This window comes from Oculina patagonica, chromosome 11 (assembly GCF_052425735.1).
Source record: "Oculina patagonica isolate OP01 chromosome 11, crgOcupat, whole genome shotgun sequence".
Lineage (NCBI taxonomy): Eukaryota > Metazoa > Cnidaria > Anthozoa > Scleractinia > Oculinidae > Oculina > Oculina patagonica.
This window is the reverse complement of record NC_135768.1, coordinates 8347998-8371554: the sequence shown is the minus strand read 5'-3', so window position 1 is coordinate 8371554 and position 23557 is coordinate 8347998. Positions and strand designations below refer to the sequence as shown.

General features: G+C 37.2%; 1 protein-coding gene across 8 annotated transcripts in view; it reads left to right on the top strand.

Annotated features, from left to right (window-relative positions):
- LOC144631042 (uncharacterized) overlaps window positions 1-17647 on the top strand; it is a 38728-nt gene extending 21081 nt beyond the window's left edge. For 7 of the 8 annotated variants that reach the window (XM_078489408.1, XM_078489412.1, XM_078489405.1 and 4 more), the window contains 5 exons: window positions 1946-2006; window positions 2495-2559; window positions 4276-4336; window positions 7266-7321; window positions 12419-17647. In XM_078489408.1, coding sequence (XP_078345534.1) covers window positions 12430-16707 — 4278 coding nt within the window. In that variant the 5' untranslated portion in view covers window positions 1946-2006; window positions 2495-2559; window positions 4276-4336; window positions 7266-7321; window positions 12419-12429 and the 3' untranslated portion in view covers window positions 16708-17647. Of the gene's footprint in view, window positions 1-1945; window positions 2007-2494; window positions 2560-3804; window positions 3911-4275; window positions 4337-7265; window positions 7322-12418 lie in introns of those variants that run through there. The other variant, XM_078489413.1, reaches the window with a different exon arrangement.
- Window positions 17648-23557: the final 5910 nt, after the last annotated feature.

Below are 23557 nucleotides of genomic sequence, written 5' to 3'. Positions count from 1 at the left end.
GTCTTAATTTTTATTAAAATAAATTAATTGTAATTTCTTAGAAATATAAGCTGATTCTTAGAAGAGATTTATAATGTCAACATTTTTATAACCATGCTACTGAAAACATTTAATTTCCGAGTTGATTTCATCAGTTTATGTTGTACGTGCAATATTAGGATTTCATAATTCTTATAACTGTTGAATGCTGTTGTAAAGGATTTGTTATTCGCACTTATATCGAGAAGTTAAAATGCCCCAAAATCTTTTGGAATCGGTATCGTCTGCTGCAGTAGATTTTCAAAGGTGTGTAATGATGTGTTCTAAAATCGAACATTTTGCCGTTAAGTCCAGACAATGACATGTACTAGTGCAGCATGCTTGTTGTTTAGCTTTAAAATTCATTTTCTTTTTTCTTTTTACATCCACCTTGTAGCACTGCAGTTTAATCAACTTCAGTGACCAAGAACAGAACTGCCAGCTCGAGCTAGTTTATATAAATACAATTTACTTAATATACTTCAAATGATGCCAAAGTGAAACCACATTACACCCTAGCTTTAGAACAGGACGATTTTACCTTTCAGTATAAATTCACGTACCTTTAGCGTATTTTTAGTACAGGTCGGCAACGAATATATCGGGATGTACAGATATAAAACAAGAGATCTGATGTTTTTAATTCTCAAAATGCAGTATTAAAAAATTGATTTGCCTGTAGAAAGAGAATAGCTTCAGTAAATTGGCATTTGATAATCGACGGGTAGATGCGGAACTCTGTGAAACAGGACTTCGGTCACACTTTTTTGGTGATTTCCGCAATAAACAAATTAAAGAAAACTCCAACATTTTACCCCCGCTACACTATCTTTTATTCTTAGTTACGAAAACAGCAGATACTAGTTCAAAATAGTCCTATTGTGAACATGCAAATTCTCCTTACTGGTTGCCATGCATTTCTTAAAACAACAATTGAGAGAATTTGTCGTCGATGTCAATACATTTTAGCGCATTTTCCTTTTGATGATCATTCCTCACTTCTCCTGTGCTGCTTGAATTTGTATTGTTGTTTTGAAGAAATATCAGGCTTGATCACTGTAAGGTGTAAGATTATAGAAAAATATCAATCGATTTCAAAATAAAGCACAGCAAAACATGTAGGACAATATTTGTATTGTCTGAAAAAGTAGGCACTGTGAAAAAAAACACACAATGAAACTGAACAATTTTACCTCAAGGCATATATTTTTTCCTACTTTTAAAATACATAAAGCAGTGAAAAGCAAATTGCTGTTTTTGGCAAATAAACGAAAGAGAAATCAATTTCAGTTCAAGTGTCAGTATGTTAAATTTAGTAAAGGAAATTTCTAGACCTCTAGTTGACCTTTCATATCTTATTCCGTCTCGTGCTTACTTCGTGATTACAAGCCATCTATTGTTCCTATTGCGAGCGGATCATATAACGCTTCACTTGAACTGTCTGACAGGAATCTACTTTCGTTTTCATTTGTTCAGAGTGCAAAACTGACAAAACTGTGCGCCACCGAGAAGAAGCTTCACGATCATTTTAGACGTTTTATGTAGGTGTATTAGAATTGTGTCTAATCAGTTGACTGTGTGGTAATTCATAAAGACCATTGATTTTATTTGTGAGAATCATGCGAGAAGATGAGGAGTCTTTGTGTTTGTACATATAAACATGTAAAGTTGAGTTTTCTGTGAAGATTGGAATTCTCTCACAGTTTTCCGGACGGAACTAATTTCTTCGTTATCATGGTTTCAAAACAAGAAACTGTTACAGAGGAAACAAAACAGCCTAAATCGACGGCGATCAGTTCTGGGGTATACCTAGGTAAAACCAGCAAAGGGGAATAGGAGGATTTACATGTACATGTTTATGTATTAGCATCAGTCTTTTCCTTTTTGTTAATTAAGGGTTTTTAATTACTTTTTTTCTACTGTCTAGGTCCCAGCTTGTAGCACTTTTTACTTAAGTTCAGTGGCCAAGTGCAGGAGTACTAGTTCTAGTAAGTTTCTTTATAAAAACAATGAGCAACTAATAGAAAGTCAACATAGTTTAGGTCTAACTGTGTATCAAATTGAATTTATCTTTGTTTCTTAGAAAAAAGAATATATATATATATAAGCCAGCTTATTCTTGGAAGACTAAGATTATGTCAGGATTTTTAAAGCCAATTTTTCAAATTTTAAGTTGATTTCGTCAGTGTATCTTTTACATGCAAAGTCAGAATTTCGTAATTCCTATAACTGTTGAATACTGTTGTCACGATTTGTTATTCACAGTTAAATCGAAAAGGTGAAATGCCATTCCTTTTGGTATCGATATCGTTTGTTGCTGTTTGTATCAGGGTTTATTAAAGGAATGTGACGATCTGTTCTCAAATCGAACATTTTGCTTTTCGAGCAGCTTAGACCGAACAGTGACATGTTGGTGTACTAGTGCCGCTTGCTTGTTGTTTGGGTTTTAATTTCCATTTTTCTTTTTACTTTCTAGATCCACCTTGTAGCACTGTTTAATCAACTTATGTGACCGAGAACTGAACAGGACTGCGAGTTCGAGTAAGTTTATACAAACTGAAACAATTCACTCAATATGCTCAAAATTATGTTCTGATCAAAGTGAAACCATGCGATTAAAAAAAAAGAAAAAGCAGAACTCTCGCGAAGTAAAAAAATTATTGGCATAAAATAGGAAGGCAAAGTCAAAAGTCAAAACGAGAAAACCAGTTGGAGGATGTATATAGCGAAGGAGTGTAACTTCGCAAATCAGTGTAACTTTCAGTTTCGTTTTGTTTGCTGTTCGGTTCAGAACATTATTACCAAACTAAGGACAGAACTTCAAAGAATCTTGTGTTCCCTCCGCTTTAATACAGGATACGTAGCGTTCTTTCAGTGCATATTTGCGTACAAATTTCAGTACTCTTTAACACGGGTTCAGAAACCAGTGCGCGCGAGTGCGCGCGGTAACAAATGTGTCGGGATGCGCAAACTCGATAGATCTTATGTGTCTCTTGATTGCATGGGAACGGGAAATCTGAGGTTTCTGAATTCGCAAATTGCCTTATTTAAAAATTGATTTGCCTGTAGAAAGAGTATTGGTTCAGTTAATTGACAATTGTAAGGGACGGTATATGCAGAACTACTTGAAATGGGACTTTAATTGTCGCAAAACTTTCGATAATTTCCGCAGCAAACAAATTGTAGAAAACTCCAATATTGCACCTCCCTACACTAATGATTTTCGTAATACGAAAACAGCAGTTCAGATAAAAGTATAAGAGTACAGAATGTTATAATAAATAGTTTTAGTTCAAACCTATTGTGAACATACAATTCCTTTCTGGTATCAATACATTGCTATTTATACATTTTCCTTTTGGTGTTCATTTAATTTACATCTGCTGACGTTCTTGCTGATTTTGTATTGCTGTTTTCAGGAAAAATTAGATTTCAATGCTGTTAAGTTAAAGATGATGGAAAAAATATCAATTGCTTGCAAATTATGTAAGACAATGCTTGCCATTTCAATGAGGAGCACCCGAAATGAGCTCTTCGCGAGCTGTATATTCCATCAAAGTCTACTATTTTTTGCTTTTAAAATTTGAAAGTACATGAAGCAGTAAAAAACAAACCACAATTTGTGGTAATAAAAGAAAGCGAAATCGATGTAAAATTTGACAGGATGTTAAATTATTTTAGTGGAGAGGAATTCTAGACATAGAGTTGACCTTGTTTTTCTGTCTCGTGCTAACTTCGTGATTACAAGCCATCCATTGTTCATAATGCGAGCAGATCATATAACGTCACTTTGTTTGCACAATCCACTTTCGTTTTCATTTGTTCAGAATGCAAAACTGACAAAACTGTGCGCCACCGAGAAGAAACTTCACGAACAGTTTGGACATTTTATGTAGGTAATTTTATTTTGAGGATCATGTAAGAAGACGAGAGGTCTTTGATTTCACATACAGTATCGTATTTTGGCAAAGTTAAGTTTTCTGTGAAGATTGTAATTCTCTAAGCTTCTCTAACAGTTGGCCGGACAGTATTTCGCTTAAATTACGGTTTTAAATCGGGTGTCTCGAAAACTCAGACCTCCAACTGCATCCACGGGACCCTAGACTGCTATAGAAGCAGCAAAACATGAGTCTAACTCGACAGTAAACAGTTCTGGGATACACCTAGTAAAGACCAGCTAGAACATATCCCTTATATTTGTTCTAGCTGCCTTGCTTATTGTTTAGTTTTTCATTGCGTTTTCTTTTTACCTTCCAGATTCCAGTTTGTAGCACTTTTCAATCAAATCCAGTGGCCAAATACAAGAGTACTAGTTCGAGTAAGTTAGAACTCGACATTGTTTTCGTCTACGTGTGTATCAAACTGATTTAATATCCGAATTTCATAATTGTTAATAACTGTTGAATACTGTTGTAGAAGATTTGTTATTCGTTGCCATACATCGAGAACGTGAAATGCCCCAGAATTTATTTTAGAATTGGTATACGCGTTTACTGCTGTTTTAATAACTATGTTCAAAGGAACGTGATTGTCTGTTCTAAAATCGAACATTTTGCAAAGCAGTTAGTTCGAACAGTGACATGTTGGTGTATTAAGCTGTTGTTTAGGTTTTAAATTCCATTTTCGTACTTCTTAGATCCAGTTTGAAGCATAATCAACTTTAAATTTAGTGACCAAAAACAGGATTTCAAATTGTAGTACGTCTATATAACTTAAGTTTATTCAAGTTTCAACAAAATTATTATCGCACAACTTTTGGTGATTTCTGCAGTAAACAAATTAAAGAAGCCTCCAGCATTTTACCACACTACACAATCATTTATTATTAATTACGGAAACAGCAGATACGAGTGCAAAATGTTCTAATTTCTTCTTTTAGTTCTGACATATGTGAACATGTAAATTCTCCTTACTGGTTTCCATGCATTTCTTATTATAACAATTGAGATAATTTTTCTTCGATGTCAATACATTATAGCGCGTATTTCTTTTGGTGATCATTGCTTACTTCTCCTTTAATTACTGAATGCTTGATTTTGTATTGTTGTTTTGAAGAAAAATCAGGCTTGATCACTGCAAGGTGTAAGATTATGGAAAAATATCAATCGATTACAAATAAAGCATGTGAGCATAACGTGTATATGTTGTGGTTCAATTTTTTCTTTGGTTTAAAATTTTTCAAACCAGTTTGATTTTTATTTTTCATTGTCTTATATTCATTAACATAATCTCAAACAAAGGAAAATAAAAATCAAACTGGTTTGAAAAAAATTAAACCAAAGAAAAAATTAAACCACAACATATATATATGTGTATGTACAAGTGCTTACTTTAATGTTTGTATTGTCTGATAAAGTAGGCACCGAGAAAAAAACACAAGTGAAACTGAACAATTTTACCTCAAGGCATACAATTTTTGCTAATTTTAAAGTACATAAAGCAATGAAAAGCAAATTGCACTTTTTAGCAAATAAAAGAAAGAGAAATCAATTTAAGTCGATGTGACAGAATGTTAATTTAATGAAGGACTCTGCTAGACTTCTAGCTGACCTTTTAATACGTTTTCCCGTCTCGTGCTAACTTAGTGATTACAAGTGATTCATTGTTCCTAATGCGAGTGGATCATATAACACTTCGCTTGCACCGTCTGTCAGGAATTCTAGCTCGTTTTCATTGTTCAGAGTGCAAAACTGCCAAAACTGTGTGCCACCGAGAAGAAACTACGATGATTTTGGAACGTTTTCATGTAGGTGTATATTAGAAGGTGTCAAAGTGTCCAATCAGTTGTGCAGTGCATTCAGAAAGGCCAAAGATTTTATTTTTCTATTTTTTGTCTGGATCATGCGAGACGATGAGGGGTCTTTTATTTCACATATTTTGGTTAAAAGTTGAGTTTTCTGCGATGATTGAAATTTTCTTACAGTTTGCTAGCCTCCCACGCAGTTGTTCTTAGGGGCGATCGTGTTTCACTCCTCCCCACGATCGCGCCTTAGAACGACTGCGTGGGAGGCTAACAGTTTGCCGGACAGAATTAATTTCTTCGCCATCACGGTTTTTAAACAACAAATTGCCACCCTAGGGCACGTGACTGCTACAAAGGCAACTGGATCATCAAAGAGTTCGAAATGAGGGAAATGGAAGCACTGTCATGTACATGTCTATTTACTAGCTTCTCTTGCCAGTTGTTAAGTGTTTTTAATTACGTTTTTTCTACCGTCTAGTTCCCAGCTTGTGGCACTATTTAATTAAGTCCAGTTTCCAAGTACAGAAGTTAGTAACTTCATAAATACACTTCGATACACTGATGAAACATGTAATAGACCTCAACATTATTTACGTCTGAGTGTGAATCAAATCGAATAATATCAATATCAGAATTTTTTATTCCCAGTTTAATAGATCGAAAAATGAAGTGCTAGTGCCCAAAAAGTTAGTTTGATACCGTTTGCTGCTTTTTAACTCGGAAAAGAGTTGTAGTGGGCGAAGTGAATTCACTCCATCACTCCTTCACTCGTTTCCTGTTAGACATATGCACGCAATGCGTGCAAGTGTTTTAAGGCCTCTACAGAATTAGACCTTTTCTATGTTACCTACATTTCTTGTTAAATTACATAAAATTAACATGCTTAGTCACCAACTGAAATATTGTATTAATGTCAGTTTTCTTGAAATAACATTATGATATTTATTCAGCTATAAGCAGAGACCGTAAACCTTTGGTTTTTTAGAATCAGTTAGAAAAAACTAACCCAAAACACTCAGCTAAAGATGAATTTATTTCAGTATGATTTGCTGAAAAAAAATCGCTCGACTTATAGCCAATGATATATAAATAAATTATTATTATTATTATTTTCCGTTACCTTCAAATAACAGAAAGGAAAAATAAAAAGAAAGAAATCAATTTGCAACAGATGGCAACTCTATCTCTTGGCCTTTCGGTCTGCTCTCGATCAGTATTTGATGACAATCAAAGTGAAGTAAACAGAAGTTTGGAAAGTTTAACATCATTTGTATTAGCAAACCTTTATTTGTCAGTTTGTTGTTTTCGATTCTTGTTTCATAATAACTTTTCCGAGTTTAGTGGCTTATAGCCACTTTTAGTTATTGTTAAAAGGAATGTAATGATCTGTTCTGAAATAGAACATTTTGCATAGCAGTTTAGTCCGAACAAACGTAACATGTCAACATCTGGTGAACAAGTGCCACTTGCATTTGCTTGATGTTAAGGTTTTCTTACTTTCTAGATCTACTAGCACTGTTTAATCAACTTCAGTGACCAAAAGCAGGATTGCGAGTTTCAGTAAGTTTATACACTCCAAATTTTATTTATCAAAGTAAAACTGGATGGTTTCATTTTGATCGTAACAATTAGGACAACTTTCTCCGTTGTTAATACGTCAAAATTATGTGATCATTTCCTTAATTCTCCTGACCTGCTTCCTTGCTTTTGTATTGCTGTTCTGGGAAGAAATAAGGTTTAATCACTGTTAGGTACAAGATATATTATGGAAAAATATCAGACTACTGCGCATTTATTTAGCCGGGTGAATGATGCAAAACAATGTTTCCAATTCTGCTGAAGCAAACACTAAAAACGAACGCTCTCTATTAATTAATTAGAGTTCCACACATAGATAGCGTAACGGAACAATTTTACCTGAACTAAATCCTGTGAAGGTCATTAAAGATGTCTAGTTATCCTATTTTTTGTTGTTTGTTGTTGTTGTTGTTGTTGTTGTTGTTGTTGTTAAGCCATCCATTGTTCCAAGAAGAGATCATATAACTCTTCACTCCCACAATTTGAATACTTTGATTTAAATTTGATCTGGGTAACTTAATGAGAACTTTTGACTTTGCTATCTTATATAAATAAGTTTTTTTTTTGGGGGGGGGAGGGGGTGGGGTGGGGGTAGGAAAGTATAGCAGTGAAAAGCAAATAACAGATTTGTATATTGTAAACGTCAGAGAAATTCTAAACAATAAGTTGACCCATTTAATTTTGCTCCCGTCTGCTATTCGCTTTACTGGCACATTTTAACTTTATTTCTCTTTGCTATATTTACAGAGCTGTGAGCCGCCGAGATGGACTTTACGTAGGCCATTAAGGTGTGCATTAGATGTATCTTATCAAATCTAAAATCACTACTTATAATAATTTCATGGGGCATTGTAGCGTACTTTGCAGGCTAAAATGATGAACTCATTGCATTTTAGCCCGCTGCCGTGGATCAATCAGAAATAAAAAAATATTGAAGCCAGCCAATCAGAACTGAAAACCACTCAACTCTTCGCGCCCTTCCTGCTGGCTGGCATCACTCCAAGCTCCGCTTCCATCCTCGACTGCAAACTGGTTTTGAGCTTTATGACGAAAAAGTAAAAGGCGGCAAAGTAAATGTTAGTTTGTCTCAAGCGGAGGGGGGGGGGGGGGGCAACTTCCCATACATTCTCTTATATGAAATCTGGGCGATACTCTCACAACTTGCAAAGCAATCATCGGGGCGGCAGTCAGCGGCCATAACAACATGGGACCAGTGGGAGAGTTTGATTATTATTTTTTATAGTAGTGAAAAAAAAAGGTTTTCTAAGTTTTGTCTTTAAAGCAGCGAAAATGTCTCCGGAAAGGTTCTTGGTGTCAATATGTGGTGTTTGTTATGAAATAAAACCATCACGGAAATGGTAATTAATGAAAACGTGGCGATCGAATCTTCCTTCGCCGGACGGAACTATTGTTCTTTCACTATTGTTTCGAGGTTGTTTGTTGACTTAATCGTTTTTTGTTTTGACTCATTCATCGTGGTACAATCATTTGCATTTCAGCACTATAAAGTAGCACGGCATCACAAAATTCTGCGTTCTTATAACTACACGACGATGACGAAATTTTCAGATAATCACACTGGTTTTAGATTTTTAGTTAACCCTATTCAGACCGGGGGGGGGGGCTTTTGAGGCCCGCGCTGACTTTGACCTTTTATAACTTGTTTAAGACTTAACCAAACGCTGCCAAACTTTCTGAGTTTTCCTAAAATTTATCTGGCAACAATTTGATAGGGTTACATGATGTGTCAGGAACTTGACATCACCATGGCAACGGCATTTTGACAGGCATGTTTTCCCAAATTTGTAATTTTGCGTGTTTCTGTTAATAAAAATCAACTTAAATGGAACTATTTTTACATTTTTAGAGGTTTAAAGCACGTTTTTATTTATTTTGAGTACTTTGCAGTGATTTTGGGTGGTTTTCTGGCATTTTGGAAAAATTTTGAAATCCAAGATGGCGGATCCAAGATGGCGGCTGTTTTGACATCATGATGTAATTGTCACGTGATGTGACGTCACCATCCCACGTGACGTATACCAAATGAAAGAGTTTTGGACATACCATACATCCTATAAGTTTTAAGATGATTGCTTAAATATTTTGGAAGTTACATAGGGACATAGGGGGGGGGGCTTCCGAACCCTCCCCCCCCCGGTCTGAGAAGGTCCAAAAAAGCCCGGTCTGAATAGGGTTAAGAGAATTGGACCCCTTTATAATAAGTGATTCAACAGCATGGTAGTCGTGACTGCCATAGTTTTAATTTCGCGGGGAAAGATTGCCTGTTGCATCATCGTCCAAAAACCGCTGACTACATCGTGAATTGAGCGCGTTGCAAGTTGTGAGAGCATTGCTACGCGGTTCCAGACCGGGTTTCTATCCCCCGCCCCCTGGTTTGTGTTTTTTGATTTTTTTTTTCAAACTCGCTCAGCTCAGGCATAAAGCCAAACTGCCAGTTCAGTTAACAGCACAATTAAATTAACACTTCTAAATGACGACTATTTCTTTGCTTTCGACAGAATTCTGCTATTTCCGAGTACTTTAGCGGTTTTCTGCCCAATTTTGTCAACGGCAGTGTTCAAGATATCGCTTTCTGTGTTTGATTCCTTTTCTAAATGCCCTCTGAAATTATTGTAACAGTAAATAAATATAATTGGTGTTCTTGGGTGTAAATACGTTTTGGCCCTTCTCAGAGCTAATTTTTAGCCCTTGCCTGCGGCTCGGGTTAAAATGCACCTGAGTCGGGTCAAAAAGGTATCAACGCCCGCGAACATTAAGGAGACTATGTTACGGATTTTAACAGATTTTTGAACACCCAAAATTTATTTTTGTGTCGTAGGAAATTTAAAAAAATAGGTCCATTTTTAAAAGGTATATCTTCAGTTTAATGTTTAAAGATAATGTTTTTCATAGGTAAAGTTGCCTACCAATTATTTCAGATCAGTTAAGACCAAAATCTGCGAAATCCCCGTGACGTAGTCCCTTTAACTCTATTGCAAATTGGTATATTAGACTGCCTGGAGCCCAATCGGGTATCTAGCCTGTCCAATCGATTCGTTTGTTGGGGAGCAAACGAAGAATGGCAATTGAAAGAGAACACGAGGGTAAGTCGGCGGTGGGTAAAAGAAAAAAAATCTTTGAAAAATTAAGGAGAAACACCCACCACGCTCAAAAATAAATTGGTTTGTCGCTTAATCTGTCTTTTGCTGGAGTCAAATTAGCCTGAATTTCAGACATCCCTCTCTGGTCGCCTACTCTCGAGAAGGGTCGTCTAAAAAAATCCGGCTCTAATGCCGTCCGGTAACGTCACTACGCGAAAACCGGATAGTGATTTTGATTGGTTGATTTACAAATTATTTGCATAATTATGTGAAGTTATCTAAACGCGCGAGGATTGTCATTTGAAAACGTTTGCAAAGAGTTCGAAAGAGTTCAACTTCCCAGAAATGAAATTACTAGTCATTTACCTTAAGTTTATTACCCTTTTAATTTACCTACGGATGTAGAATAGTAAAAGTAAACCGGTAGGTTTTAAGTTGGCGGCATTCGTCGCTTCGACATGCAGGAAAGCATTACCAAGCATTACTTCTGACCATGTGAGACTTCTTATTTTTTCATACATGAAGTAAACATCACGCTTTACCTTTTTTAAGTTAAAAAAAAGTTGACACCAAGAAGAATCGAACCCGGGTACACGATTTTCTAAGTGGGAATCATCCCATACGGAAGCAAATTGAAATGGAAAGCATTTTTAAGCTCGGTTCAATGAAACCGCTGGGCTTGAACAATGCTTTTCATTTCATTTAAACTGGGCGCGCGCGCTCAGGTTTTCGCGCGCTCTTGGGCCTTTTAAATCCAACATGCGATCGCGTACACACATTGGAAAACGGTTTTCACACTGATGAAGGGCTATGCCCGAAACGTTTGTGTTAATTACACAAAATGACACTGTTTGACAACATTTTTTTTAGTTTTTTTTTATAGTACTAATTTGAAAGTGTCACGCATCAACTGGGAATTTTTTAACCCACATTTATCATCCCCACTATGCCACCAATGACCAGCTGCCAGGCCGGTAATTTTTTTTTTTGGATAAAGCTGCTCGACGCCTTTGCCCTGCAGCCTCGACGAGCCAGTGATTTCTGAACTCAATGTGCACGGTCAAGTAGGATATTCTTGTATTGAATTCCGGTTCTTGATGCCTCTGAAACCGTCTAAATTGATTCATTTAAGTATTCACAAGTGTGTTGTATTTGTCCGCTGCGTAACATATTATATTTTGATCGCTAGATACAGCAAATCAGTTCAGATTAAATCGGTTCCGTAAATAATATAGCCTGCAGTCGATGAAAATCTTATCCATTAGTCTCAACTTTTCTACAGTTTACTATAAAAACAATTCTTTACCCTGTAATCCTTTATTGAAGCGATTTTTCTTACACAAAGTCATGGCCTCGACAGAAACTTTTCCGCATGAATTAAACCAAAGTGTAGTGACGTCACCAGACGGCATTAGGGCCGGGGTAGGCGGCCAAAGAGGGATGTCTGAAATTCAGGCTAGAGTCAAATGTGCCATGCACTTCGTACAGACGTTTTCGTGACGTCCTATTTTTTTCTGGCAGCTCTATGAGTAAACTGTTTACAGTCCTCTATACCTGTGACAATGGAAAATGGAACAGTCCGCACCAGATCCCCTCCCCACGGGCATTTTGCTCTCTCCCCAGGTTGCCCTTGTTAATGAAAAAAAAAAGATGACGAAAAGTCAAACACAGCGATGTCTCACGACAAACACGGGGAAATAGGGGACTGCGAACTGTCTAATATATGAGTAGGGTCTTTTTATTATTACAGTTATAATAATGTGCCAAGAAAATGAAAGACAAATTCAAAGAGTTCCAGCCGCGCATTTTTGACGTGGTGGGGTTGGTGGCATCCAAATTACCTTTGTACGGCTTACACGCCCCTGCCAAAAACCAAACGTACACAAACATTACTACCGCAGATTATGCCCCACGGGCATCAGCGGATCTTTTTGTTTTGTTAAACAAACTTGCCAACGCCTGATGATTTTCACTGTAGGGCTTTACAGAATGGAGTACTCATCAGAACAATTAAACTATTTTCGAATTTGTTACATCGCTTTTAACTTGGTGCCCGAAGGTCTACGAAAAATCTTCAGACAAGAATGGGATTTTCGTTACAAAACAACCCTTGGAGAATGGAAAGACACACCAAAGAATGGATTAGACTTCTACAACAACGAATCTCGTAGAAGCCGTTCAAAGAACGCAAGATTTCTAGCGACAATACAGAATGGAAACACGGCAGAGTGGGACTGTAGTTGTTTGTTCTTCGCAATCCTCTTCTCAGATAGCATTGGCACAACCATTAGTGCAGCAATCAGGAAAGAAGTCGATGATCTTCGTCAGGTCCGAAATGATATTGCTCACATCAGGGAAGCCAAACTTACGGATGCTGAGTTCAAAAATTATGTTGCAAGAGTGTTGCTTGCGTTCAACTCTTTAAGTCTTCCAGTCATTGATATCGAAGCAGTTAAAAACCAGACGAGCTTTCCCACGGCAGAAGTAAATAACTTAAAGTTACAGTCTGCTAATCTCCTAGCAGAATTGAGACAAGCCAAATCTGATTTACAAGTCGCACAAGACACAATTACGACAAAAGAAAAACAAGTCGAAGCTGTTGTATCTGATTTACAAGTCGCACAAGACACGATACAGAGTAAAGAAGAACAAGTTGAATGTCTCATGCAAGAGATTAATTCCAAAGTCGAGTCTTTCTGTAATCTCACATTCAAACCATGTCATCAGATCATCAGACGTTCAAATGATGTCACAAGGATTATGTCAAAAATGCAAGAGCTTCACGATGAAAGTAATGGAGCAGTCAGTACCATTTTTCTGTCAGGAAATCCTGGGTGTGGCAAAACTCAAATTGCTCGTCGAATTGGACAAGAAATCTTTACAAAGTGGTCAAGTAACAGGAAAGGCTTAACATTTGTCGCAACCCTTAATGCAGAAACACTTGAAACGCTAGCAGACTCGTATATCAGTCTGGCTAAACGGTTAGAAATTACAGAATACACTCTAACTAACCTGACGACCTCGAAATTAAACAGCCCCAAGGAAATAGTCCAGCATCTCCGTTGTTTAACCCTGCCAAAGACTAGACAGTTCTCAGAGTGGTTAATAATTGCTGATAACGTTGTTGACCTGTCCCTGGTTCGTAGCTATCTGCCTCAGACTGCCAGTGAAGAATGGGGTCACGGTCAGGTATTGATTACAACTCAAGACAGCAGTGTGATTCCTACAAATGCTCCTCATACTTACCACGAATCCCTAAGTGCAGGAATGCAGCCGGAGGACGCAGTGGAGCTATTGAAACAAGTTGCGCAAATGTCAAATGACGACCAAGTTCAAACGGTTACTGAGGTTCTAGATTATCAACCACTTGCCTTAGCAGCCGCTGCATTCTATGTACAAACTGTTGTGCGAAAAGGTTCTCCAAATTACAGTTGGACAAACTACATAGAAGCATTCGGTCGTGGCGATCATGAAGCGACACAAAAACCTCTTGCTGAAGGGAATCCAGCGTATTCGAAAACAATGACTACTGCAATAACAATGGCAATAAATAGTGCGTTGGAAAGCGATCAAGTTCTTCGCCAGGTACTGTTATTTCTTTCACTTTGTGATTCCGAATCGCTCCCAGTAGAGGCAGCTGTTAACTTTGTCAAATATCGCACCTCAGGAGAAACAGAAGAGTTAATCAGAGCAAAGATTTTACAATCCTCCCTCACTACTTGCTTATACAGTAAAGATGGGAGACCCGACTATATAAGAGTACATAACGTTATTCATAAAGCACTCAAAAAAATGTTGACGCTGGATGTTGACCTTACAGAAAAACTTGAGTGTATATCTGTGGCAATGGAGGAGTTTCGCTCCCTTACTGAGTCAAAGCGTAATATTTTAAATGAAAGCGGGTACGTTTGTGTAATGCTACGTAAAATTGTGACCCATTGTAAAGAGTTGCATAGAATTATTTCTAATTCTTTTGCTACAAAAGATGTTTTAGTGAAAGAGTTAACACCCTTTATTCCTCCAGACAACATTGTTTTGTGGCTTTGCTCCACTGCTTCAGTGTGTTGTCGCCTCAGCAATCCATCAGTTGCAAATTTATTTTCCGCATCAGCCTGTGATTGTGTTCAATACATCAGTAGCACAAGAGAGGGTGACCAATTAAAAGCAAAGATCTTTGAAGAGCACGGAAATGCACTGTCATTGGCATGCCAGTATGAATTATCAAAGTCATATCACGAGAAGGCACTAGTCATCAGGAAAAAAAATTACGGAGAGGAACATGCAGATGTAGCAGCAAGTTATAACAAATTGGGAAATGTTTATCGAAATCTCGGACAGTACAATGAAGCAAAAGAATATCACGAGAAGGGACTGGTCATCAGGAAAAAGATTTTGGGCGAGGAACATGCAGATGTAGCAGCAAGTTATAACAACTTGGGACTTGTTTATAGTGACCTTGGACAGTACAATGAAGCAAAAGAATATCACGAGAAGGCACTGGTCATCACGAAAAAGATTTACGGCGAGGAACATGCACATGTATCAGCAAGTTTTAACAACTTGGGACTTGTTTATCGTGGTCTCGGACAGTACAATGAAGCAAAAGAATACCTGGAGAAGGGACTGGCCATCAGGAAAAAGATTTTGGGCGAGGAACATGCAGATGTAGCAGCAAGTTATAACAACTTGGGACTTGTTTATCAAGATCTCGGACAGTACAATGAAGCAAAAGGATACCACGAGAAGGGACTGGCCATCTGGAAAAAGATTTTGGGCGAGGAACATGCAGATGTAGCAACAAGTTATAACAACTTGGGACTTCTTTATCAAGATCTCGGACAGTACAATGAAGCAAAAGAATACCTGGAGAAGGGACTGGCCATCAGGAAAAAGATTTTGGGCGAGGAACATGCAGATGTAGCAGCAAGTTATAACAACTTGGGAAATGTTTATAGTGACCTTGGACAGTACAATGAAGCAAAAGAATGTCGCGAGAAGGGACTGGCCATCATGAAAAAGATTTACGGCGAGGAACATGCACATGTAGCAGCAAGTTATTACAACTTGGGACCTGTTTATCGTACACTCGGACAGTACAATGAAGCAAAAGAATACCTGGAGAAGGGACTGGCCATCAGGAAAAAGATTTACGGCGAGGAACATGCACATGTAGCAGCAAGTTATAACAACTTGGGACTTGTTTATGAAGATCTCGGACAGTACAATGAAGCAAAAGAATGTCACGAGAAGGGACTGGCCATCAGGAAAAAGATTTTGGGCGAGGAACATGCAGATGTAGCAGCAAGTTATAACAACTTGGGAAATGTTTATCGTACACTCGGACAGTACAATGAAGCAAAAGAATACCACGAGAAGGGACTGGCCATCACGAAAAAGATTTTGGGCGAGGAACATGCAGATGTAGCAGCAAGTTATAACAACTTGGGAGTTGTTTATCAAGATCTCGGACAGTACAATGAAGCAAAAGAATACCTGGAGAAGGGACTGGCCATCAGGAAAAAGATTTTGGGCGAGGAACATGCAGATGTAGCAGCAAGTTATAACAACTTGGGAAATGTTTATGGTGACCTTGGACAGTACAGTGAAGCAAAAGAATGTCACGAGAAGGCACTGGTCATCAGGAAAAAGATTTACGGCGAGGAACATGCACATGTAACAGCAAGTTTTAACAACTTGGGACTTGTTTATTGTGGTCTCGGACAGTACAATGAAGCAAAAGAATACCTGGAGAAGGGACTGGCCATCAGGAAAAAGATTTTGGGCGAGGAACATGCAGATGTAGCAGCAAGTTATAACAACTTGGGACTTGTTTATCAAGATCTCGGACAGTACAATGAAGCAAAAGAATACCTGGAGAAGGGACTGGCCATCAGGAAAAAGATTTTGGGCGAGGAACATGCAGATGTAGCAGCAAGTTATAACAACTTGGGATTTGTTTATCGTGATCTCGGACAGTACAATGAAGCAAAAGAAAAGCACGAGAAGGGACTTGCCATCAGGAAAAAGATTTTGGGCGAGGAACATGCAGATGTAGCAGTAAGTTATAAAAACTTGGGACTTGTTTATCAAGATCTCGGACGGTACAATGAAGCAAAAGAATACCACGAGAAGGGACTGGTCATCTACAAAACGATTTACGGCGAAGAACATCCTCTTGTCGCAGAAAGTTGCCGCAACTTAGAAATCGTTAATAGTTACCTTAGTCAGCGTAACCGATCCAGGACGAGGGTTTGTAATTTATTGTAACAAGATTAAACATCGAACGTGAGGGAGCGGAAGTTGGCTCTCACTTCCGGTCTCTCATGCTTTACATTCGTGAGCTTTTTTCCGGTTGTGCAACTTTTTATTGTGTTCTGTTTACCGAAGACGTCGAAACTGGAAGTAATTTTGCAACTCAGTGATGTCTTATAATTACAACGGTTTACTTATAATTTGTTACGTTGTTATAATGTTACACTCATTAAACTTTGATGTTGCAAACTTGGCGGAAAATTAACATTTTCAAAAGAAAATGTGTACATATAGAATCGTTTTTTTAGTTTTCTGGCTCCCGAGAAGTCTTTTGCTTGCAACAGTTATAATCCGTCATTAACAATATTGTGAGGGATGAAATATCTTATTATATAAGCATTGTGCACTTTTGTTATAGTTGTTTCCATGACAACTTTTATAACGGTTATATTGTCCAAATCATGAGTAATAAGGCACAGACTTTTAACAATAATGGCCATTTGTTAATGTCTTGCTTTATTGGGAAATAAATTAGTTTCGTATTTTGAAGACATTTTTGTGATGGTTGTATGTTAAGCAGTAGAGGCAAATTCATGAAACCTCGTCGCATATTTTTGGTATTGTATTCCATGGGCTATAACAGCCGCGAATGTAAAACGCTGAAAATGAGATTACTCAACTTTGCAGCTTTGAGTGTAAATTAGATATTCCAAGTATCCTGGTTGCCAGGTTCTTTATTTTTTTGCGAGTTGTACGCAGTTCACGCAATCCACTGACTAAGGTTAGAAAATTCTGACACCAGGGTACCTTGCGACCGTTCATATCAGAAGATATTCAAGGCTTCCATTGGCGACTTTTTTTATATATATTTTCGAAAGTATACTAGACGAGTGGCCTTAAGTGCATCATTTTCTGTGTTTATATTGTAAATAATATGATTAAAGTAACACTTTTAAAACAAGGTTTTGATTCTTTCATAAACATCACTTTCTGTCATTTATTATGCAGATCGCAAAATTCAAAAAATAAGCCCGCCTCCCCCCCCCCCCGATATATTCCCCAAGAAGAGATGATGATCATGATGATGATGATGATGATGATTATGATGATGATGATGATGATGATGATGGCGATGATGATGATGACGATGATGATGATGAAAATAAAAAAGCCCTCGAAATAAGAAATAAGCCTTCCCAAATATAAGCTCATGGGACAGCCTTTCCGTTTATAATCCCCCAAAATAGCACTCGCTCTGTACTTTACGTTGTAAGGGTATGCGCAGAGACTGGACTTGCAGTGTTCGTTTCACTACTGAAGGGTGTCATGTCACTATGATAAGTTAATTTTACGCGGTATTCCTCCCACATATACACCCAATATAGGAGACGTGTTGGACTAATGGTTATCGTGCTGGACAGGAACAAGCTGTTCGTAATCGATACTTGACAACTCCAGTCACGGCTTTTCGCTCCGAGGGAAATAACTTTCTTCTATACCACGATTTAACTTGCGATTCATGAAGGACTCACTTAGATATAAGGGATCTGTACTTTGGAACATTGTTTTATACCACGAACAACATAAAAGTATTTCAAGCTTTTTCGAGCTGAGAAAGCATGTTGTAAATAGAGCCTATTTTAAAGATTTTAATTTTAACGCCCTGTTGGTTTCAACAACCTGCCACAGACATAGTGACTTAATATATACAATCAGTTTTTAGTTGTTTTATTGTTATCGTATAGTAGCTTTTAGCTTTGAATTAATTATAATCGTGTTTAAATAAAGTTTATCTCTCTATCTATTTATCAAGACCCTGGGCAAGGTCGCTGTGTTGTGTTCTATGGCAATACATTTTACTCTCACACATTCTCGACCTCAGAGCACTTCTCTTTTGCAAAAGACAAGAGCTCTGGGTCGAGAATGACTATCTCTGCATTAAAACCAATAATCAATAATCGAAAGTGAAAATTTTATTTTCGAAAAGTGATCCATTTATTATTTCTCCTTTAAAACATCATTACACTGTAATGTGTACAGGTATTAAGAATAAGCAAGTCCATCAACTAGGAGATATTACCTTGATGTAGGAAGAGTTAGTATTTCAAGCTATGGATTGAAAAGTAAACTCTTACATCATCCTGGTATTTTCCAGAGGGTCCAGCCTTGTTCGAGTCCAGGTCTAATGAATCCTGACATATCTCTGGTTGCTAAAAAAATCATGAATACTGATAAATATCTTGTTGCTAAACAAAATCAAGAAGAACCAAATTTAACTAATATTTCTACTCATAAAAATGCACAGGGTAGCGCAACGTAAAACCGTTTTATACCGTGATATAACGAACATTTTAGTTGTTTTTCCGAAAATTCGTTATATTGAGGTTATCGAAAAAATTAAACCACACGTCTATTTTAATCGACATGAACATCTTTTTTTTTATTTTAACCAGAAAGTCTTAAGCTTTAAGGTTGTTTGCAGCAATTAAAAATTAACTCGAAGTCCTTGCAATTCATTGTAAAATTCTTTTTCGTGCATTCAAGAAATTCAAGAAATAATTACAAGAACTTCGAACCATGATTCAACGTCAATGCGGCACATTTCAAAACCAATAAAGGCCGTTAGATCCATTTATCTACCGGGGAAGTTATAATTACAGAATTTATTAAAAGGACAGGACAAAGATTTATATCGGACGTCAAACATGTGGAGTCTTTAGATATAGCGAAACTGAAGGCTAAAGGGCTGAAGTTTATTCCTTGTCTTTCGCACTTTCACTTTACTTTTCTTCTGAAGTGGAAAGTTAGTTTCACAAGTTCAGGAGGTGAAGAATACGAACGCAAAAGTAAAAAATAGTGATCGCTTCCGATTTGAGCAGTACCGAAACACAAGTAGGTAGAACTAAATCAATAACTATAAATACGTCAATATCTTTAATTTTTAATCAGAAGAGGAGGCGAAGCATTTCAAAACCTTCGGGAAGTTTTTTTGGGGGGAGGGGGAAGACATCGTACACCAAGCCAAGCGCATACCCCCACTCAAATTTCCCAAAATGCCCAATGTTTCAGTAATTGATTTGTGACAATGCATAAGTAGGAAGCGGTTCAGAGGATCCTGCTTCATTGTACTTCTTGCAGTGTTCTTGTGTCGTAGCAGGGCAGAAAATATATACTCTGCAGTCGTCGGTGCCAAATATGGTATTGCCAATTACAAATCATTCCTGGTAGCGTTTTGGTGGCGAGAGATTTGTTGAAGGTCCTACAACATATTATTTCGCCGAGCGCGATCCTTATGAAACCATTTGTAAAAAACTTTACTAGACTGAGTATTTTAGCAAGAATGGAGGGCTAGCGCTGCGCCCTAAAACGTTTTGTTTGGGGGGGGAACAGCACCCTGACCTCCCCCCCTCCACGGTTTACATAATAATATTTTATTAGTTGTTTCCAATTAAAGGTTTTTCAGCAAACTTTACAAATATTAAGATAAGAATATAATATTTAACAATAATGGAGCTATTTAACATACGCAAAATGCTATGAAAATAATCAATCTACTATATTAATAATGCTATGAATACATCATTATGATATGGCTTCTAATGAAAAAAAAAAATGATTCCAAAAAGACTTATTTTTGATATGGGGCTCTTTATTCTAGCTAACAATTCTGGGAGATCAAACCAGAGACAGACTGCTCGAAATACAATTGCCTGCTGACCAACGGCGGATCTAAAAAGTGGAATCAGTCTAACCGATGTTGTTCCTGGTATTGCGAGAGTGTTTACTGACGTCTCTTTTCTTATATTTGTCACTTAGATGCGGCGGAGCAAGTCATTTAACACAAAAATTTAGCCCTTAGGCGTAAACTGATTGAAAATTTTTAACCGTTAGCCATAAAATATGTTAACCGTGAAATATCGGTCAGTAATTATAAATACAACAGACTAAATCACTTCATCGTCACAGAATGGTCCTAAGATCTAAAACATGCTTTTTAAAAATTGGAAATTAATTTGTTACTTTTAAAAACAATGGAAACTAATTTTTAATTTCTGTTAACCGTAATGGAAATAAATTAACCGTTAGTTGTAAAAAGCCAAAATTTTAACTGTTAACAGTAAAAGCTACCACCCCATTGAGACCCTCTGGCCATGGTAACCAGTCTCCGATGAACGATATATCGCGTGATATTTGTCTTAAAGATTTTCGGCATGAGATGGATGAATCCACGTCGGGGCCAAACAGCTGTCTTACACAACTATACATTTTCTGTAAAATGCAATATGCAGAGCGACAGAAGGGTAAAAACTCGCAAAACTTATAAACCAGAACCGAAAGCAGCGTCTGTGTAAGTAAGATATTTTTTTTTTACTGAATTCGTTCATTTCCAAGTGATTGGATACGGAATATATTGTGTTGATGAACAACTTGATTCTCAGAACTAACGTTAAAATGAATGTTTGTGAATCAGTAGAGAGAATTTAAAGTTCATGAAGAGTTGGATTGAAAAGGTTAATAACTTAATCAGTGTCGTGGGATTGATATGTTTTGAGCAAACGAGAACTGTCTTTCTTAAATTTTTATATGGTCCTTAGTTGGTTTTATAAGAAATTTGCTGAAATCCTTAATAAACCTCAAATACTTGAATATTAATGTCAATCATAAAGTGTTATTTTACAACCATTTAAGTCTACCAAACCGTAACGGGAAAAACCCCTAATTTTATGCTTGCTTAACGACATTTTCCAGCATTGCTTAATCTTTACAAGATATTTAATTAAAGTTCTTTGTTTTCACGTTAACCACCAATTATTCACCTTCTTTGTATATTTATCTTGACCGCAATCGTCCCCGGGAGTGGACAAAAATCAATCTATATGTTAAATTGTATATAACACAGTTTTTTTATTTGCCTGATCGAATGTACGTGGGATGCTGATGGGAACACGGAAAAAAAAATCGAAATCTATTTTTTTCACCGCGTTTTCGCGCTCTAAAATCGTGAAATTTCACTTCCGGTTGGGTCCAAAACCGCGCACATTGGGGAGCTGGGTCTATTCTGCTTTTGACGTCATGACTGTTCTAGACCCAGCTCCCCACCGTGCACCGTGACGTCAAACAAGAAAGAATGCGCTCAGTGATACATGCACTCAATAACCAAACAAACCGAACATGGATTTAAAATCGCTCAAATCATAACAACACATGCGCTACTTCTAAATTCGTTTTGAGCCTAATACGTCAAAATTAAAAACCACCTTTTCATTTTACTTACCTGTGTATTTGATGATATGATATACGATTTATTTTCACACGCTGTTTCCATCGGCTTTTCTAAAACTGAAAACTATTATTACACTGGTATCTCTCTAGACTTCGGTTTCCCGGCAACCCAGTCGCAATCTTCCTTTGAAATTCCCTGTTCATTTTTTTTTGGTTCTTGAGGGTATCACTTGTTTCACGTCACGGCCCCCAGTGAGGAGCTGGGTCTAGACCGGCCATGACGTCAAAAGCAGAATAGACCCAGCTCCCCACCGTGCGCGGTTTTGGACCCAACCGGAAGTGAAAATATTGCGTTTTTTAGTTCGAAAACGCGGTTAAAAAACGAGATTTCGAATTTCTTTTTTTCGATGTTCGCATCAGCATACCACGTAGATTTGATCAGGCAAATAAAAAAAAAATCTGTCATATACACTTTAACTAAGGTAATTGTTGTGATTTGTTATTCTTGTCTTTGACGTCACTTCGTGCAGTAGTGATAGCAATTTCTCAATATTTCAGTTTACATTGACAATGAAAGTTCGTTTTAAATAATTCTTAATTGTTTGTTTCCGTAATGTTTTTTCACCAAGCTATGGTTTATGGTTAGTTTTGACATATCAGGCCACGCATCACGAGTCTCATCCCAAAAGCTCTAATTTTAATATTATTTTTAGTACCCCCTTAAAAAGTCATGTGATTACAAAGGAACTAACTGTCAAAAGCGTGTCAAAAGGTTTCACATCTGTTAGGCGCTTGGTGAAGAACAGAAAGGCAGAAGTAGCGATCAGTGGTTGTTGATTTGACAAACACTAGTACGTATAATTTACTTTAGTTGTATATAAAATAAATAAATAGTCGCTCGTCTGGTGTCCTTTAAAGACATTAGGCAGGACTTTAGGATGCAAATCTACTTCTTCCGAGTAAAACTTTTAGAAAGCTGTATTACCGGTGACTTTTTGTCTGTTATCCATGCCTGCACATTTTCATTTGGATAAACAAGAAAGAAGAAAAGAGCAAATCGGCAAAACCAACCAACCATTTACAACTTCAAAGTCTGTTTAGGTATTTTGCATCTTTATTGTTCTTAAAACCTTTCGTTTCCAAGAAAAGTTACCAAATAATTCCAAATCGATAAAGACAAGAGAAGATAAAGAAACTCTATGTGATTTACTTAACAATGTGGCAAAAGCTCAAGGTGTATTTCAATAAATAGTCGCTCGTCTGGTATTTCGTTTGAATCTACCATTTCCATGTAAACTTTTACGAAAGCTGAAAACTGGCAATCATATCTGTTTGCAATCAATCTGTTTCCATTCTTACAAAATTTCTTTTGCAATACTTGGCTTCACACTAGAAGCTAAGTTAGTTTCAAGTCAGTACTTGAATCAAGTGCACTTAAAAATCTTGAGTCGTATTTTACAAAATCTGGCTTCACACTTGATGACTAAGTATATTACTTGAGGTACAAGCTGTCAATCATCTTTCGCGGGGTAAATCAGTCACGCATAATTATCACAAACACGATTGCACGCTTGTGAAATCATGAGGCCTTTGCAAAAGATAATAGTTTTTTGTAATTTCCTATTTATTTTGTCGGCGCGAA